Source organism: Hakea prostrata, chromosome 5 (assembly GCF_041222555.1).
Source record: "Hakea prostrata isolate BN-2017 chromosome 5, UWA_Hpros_2, whole genome shotgun sequence".
Classification (NCBI taxonomy): domain Eukaryota; kingdom Viridiplantae; phylum Streptophyta; class Magnoliopsida; order Proteales; family Proteaceae; genus Hakea; species Hakea prostrata.
In genome coordinates this window covers 55,051,164-55,055,081 of record NC_142604.1, presented here as the reverse complement: position 1 = coordinate 55,055,081, position 3,918 = coordinate 55,051,164, and the positions used below count along the sequence as shown (strand labels likewise).

At 34.4% G+C, this 3,918-nt stretch overlaps 1 protein-coding gene across 1 annotated transcript; it reads left to right on the top strand.

The window, feature by feature from the left end:
• Positions 1–350: 350 nt before the first annotated feature.
• Positions 351–1,714, top strand: LOC149016631 (uncharacterized). The gene is made up of 4 exons (XM_089157318.1): positions 351–391; positions 597–645; positions 761–921; positions 1,107–1,714. The coding sequence occupies exons 2-4, from the start codon at positions 643–645 to the stop codon at positions 1,516–1,518; spliced, it is 576 nt and encodes a 191-aa protein (XP_089013444.1). The 5' UTR covers positions 351–391; positions 597–642; the 3' UTR covers positions 1,519–1,714.
• Positions 1,715–3,918: the final 2,204 nt, after the last annotated feature.

Below are 3,918 nucleotides of genomic sequence, written 5' to 3'. Positions count from 1 at the left end.
TTTCCTGCAAGGTTCCCTTGCAATTGGGTAAGGTGGCAGTTACGTATTAAACACGGTCTGCTATTTTATTTTATGTGAGTACTTCTGATAGAGGGTATCGTTTCTAATTTTGTTGATGTAATTGTGTTTTCTTTTGTCACCTTATTTTTTAGATTTGTAATTAATATATAGGATAGGGCCGCGTCATTCAAGGAGTTGTTGATAGCAAACCATGAGGTCCAAATTGTTGATATGTCTGTTTCGTACTAAGGTTCCCTAATGCAGTGAACATGCAAGAGGGATTCTAAATTCAAATTACTGGTTTTATAAATAGAATGTTTCAGATGTCAAGTCGCCACCATTAATCTTTCTCGAAGGCAGCTGCTAGCTTCACGGACTTTGGCATTCAAAGGTAATAGCACTCAGTACTTTGAATTGTTTATTTTAAAACTATTATCATTTTCACGTATCTGGATATAGATCCAGTGAATTGTGAATTGTGAATTGTGAATTGTGAATTGGAAGCTATAGTATTCATTCAATTAGCTGCAGTTATAATTATTTATAAGATAGAACCTGCAACTTACTTTCTTCCTTGTGGATGTTTTTCTGCTTAGATATATCTTAGAGAAACCTTCGGCAGACGTCTTCGTAATTCACTCAATGGTAATTTCTCTCTCTTGTGTTGGCTTGGCTTTTCATTCATCGTTCTTTTCTATTAATTTTTCATACTCTTAGCTAACCATGTTGGTAATTGCTGTTTCTCCCTGTAAATCGACAGGCACAGGCGGACGAGGCGGACGACAACCACTCTATGAATTGCCAGAAGTTATTAGATTCAATGAGTGAGTCAATGATAGACAAATGGATTTTGGGGGAGATGTTGAGAACGCCAAATCATAAGTTACACCATTACTATGAGCACCGCCTATCATTTTTCAAGTAAGGATTTTCATACAATTGACATTTTTTTTTTGGTTAAAGTGTTGTTGTATTGATCAGGGATCTACTATATCATATTTTGCTGGTTATTGTAATTCCTTTGGTTTCACTTTCAACACGATCGAACTTATGAAATCATCTATTTTTTGCCGGTGGCTTTTTGCTTGGATCAATCAACCAAGAAGATATACAATAGGAGATGGAGATCAGCAGCCATACTTTATCGTTTCAGGAATTAAAGCGCCCATGGTAAGACGGGAAACTATAGTGTTGCCAAAAAGAATAGAGATCAAACCGGCCTGCGCCTATACGGCCGTTCACTGGGAGCCAAATATGAAAAATTTTGACGTACGTCCGCGTTTTACGAGGGCAGTGGAGCACAAGGGTTCTGAGATTACTACATCAGTTCCAATGCCATTCGATTCGACGGTACAAGACTTACTCGAACATCTAAAGCGTAAATATAAGCACAGGATCAAGTCGGAACGAGACACGTACGTATTGAGATACGGAAATTTGACTCTACAAAATTCCACCAAGTTATCAGACTACGATATCTCTGACTGGGAAAACCTCACGTTTCAGAAATTGAATTAACTAGGGTTCCAGATCGAGGCAGCTACATCCTTCAGTTTTGAAGGCTAAATAATCAACTACTGTTATTCCAGTTTCTGCAATTTATTAATAATGTTCAATGTATTGCCTCGATTTCGAGTTGTATCTTACATATATATATATATACCTATGTGTGGGTTAGATTTTTTACAAATATCTGCACCATGCATAAAGTATGAAGCGAAGTAGTGGTACACTTTCAATAAATCCTCAACCTAGCCACATTTTTTTTATTGATTGGTTTAGGGTAGATTAATAATTTCACGTTGCGTTTTTAATAAATGTTCATTTATTAAGTGAGTGTAAAATGATAAGGCCACTTCAATCTCTAGGCGTAAGTCTGTCTCTTCCACCTTATTCATCTGAACAATGACTACGAGTCTTTTACCTAGAGGAACCTTCTCTCTGGACCCGTATCTCAAAGCTCTACAATCCTTACTGAAATTCATTTTGGTTTTTCATCTTTGTGGAACGACGGCAGGAAATCTTGTTTTCTTCCTCAATCGTTCTTTTCAATTTCTTTTTTTTTTTTAATTTCTTCTTTTCTTTGCCTAAATATTTTCTTTTTGGAACACAAGAGAAAACCAGATCTCTATGGTTGCTACAAGATGGATTGTTGTCTTGCTTCCATCAATAGTAATTATGACATTATCCATGTTTCTGCCACTATGAAGTTGTTGTATTTCCCATGGCAAAGTAGAGTTCGGATTATTTCTGATCATCATTGAGCAATGAAGGTTGCAAAGAATGGTGATTCTGATACTCTATTGCTAGCCTCGTATACTATAATTGCGTTCTAAAGACCCACTTTTGCTAATGCAATACCCACAATCCTAGTTGATTTGGATCCGACACATGAAGTTTATTCGCCGCAGTATTAGTGGAATTTTTCGATGGTCAATTTTTGGTGGATGTAACCAATGGCAAGTTAGTTGCAACCATCAGTTGTTAGGGAAGTGCTTGACATGGTTTTAGTTATGCCATGTTATAATGATGTATCTTTGTGTTCCTTGTTTGCCACATCACACATGTAACGTTCCTCTTATTTCAAAGGAGGAAAACAACTTCGTTGATCTCTAACTCGCTGGCTTGGATGGCCCTATCAGTGCCGTGTTTGTGGTTTGGCCTATTTATACTTCATGGCTTGCTTCTTTTTCTTGAAAATATCTTTATTTTCTTCTTATTTGTTACTTCTTTACCTATGATTTATTAGATTTTTTTGGCATTTCAATTACTAATAACTAGTTATTAGTTACACTTAAAAAAAGACTATAACTACCCGTGTCAACCGAGTCAGTTAGCAATAAAGGTACCAATTACATGAACTCTAATCTTTTTCTGCACCATAGGTTCTATTGGCTTTTGCCAATGAGAAATGTTTTAATTCGGTCATGTTTCAAGGTTTTTGGAAACAAATTGGGTTATCTTGTTACTCTCTTTTGTGCTCCAAATTGAAAGTGTATGTATTTCTTTATGTAGATAATAGATCTATTATTATAGATTGATGTCATTCTCTTATTTATCAGTCCTTTGATTGATGGGTTTGCTTATGATTACTAAAAGGTTATATTTTATTCATTTTATTGAAGCAAACTGAGTGACTTTCAATTCATTAATCGATTTGCAGTGGATTGAAAGGAATAGGTTTCCTTGAGGTAAACAACTTATGCACATACATTGTTTAAATTATTCGTTTTGGTTTTGTCATTTCTAGACTTTCTGAATTGTGGTATAAATATTCTCAAACCACGTAGAAGTGGTTTTGATTCATTTGCTCTAATTATATTATTGATTTATAAAAAGATTTCTGATGCATATGTTTTGTTGTCACAAAAATGTATTTTCTAAAAATTTAGTCATCTAAAATATTTATGATAAAATTTTGGTTGAGATGAAACTTTTCTAAGCTTGTTTGTTTTGATCTTTTAAACAATCAACGTTGTGGTTCAAGTGAGATACATCATCTCAATCAATCATGTGATATTTTTACCACTTCTAATTATTCTTAGTAGTTCACATTCTGCATTGTCTATCTTGAATAGTTGGTTTTGGGTTTGAAATGTCAGAATCCTTCTTATTTAAAACATTTTTATATTGAGTAAGAATCTCTAAGGGCCTGTTTGGTTACATGAATCTAGAGATTTCAAATCTATAGATTCATGAATTTGAGAATTATACCCGTTTGGTTGTAAAAATCATTAAATTCATGAATTCTATAGATTCACATTTTTACAGTAAAAACGTGAATCTGTAGATTTATGGGTAAGGGGTGAAATCTAGAGATTTCAAAAAAGCTTTACATATGCACATTCACAAAAATCACGTCGATCAAATAGTTTTTTAGGATGAACCCACATATTTCATTCCACAACCAAACACTTA

Bases quoted from the DNA above. Each gene is read 5' to 3' on its own strand.
- LOC149016631 (XM_089157318.1), top strand. The intron at 922-1,106 runs GTAAGGATTTTC...TCAACCAAGAAG, and splicing joins CACCGCCTATCATTTTTCAA to ATATACAATAGGAGATGGAG.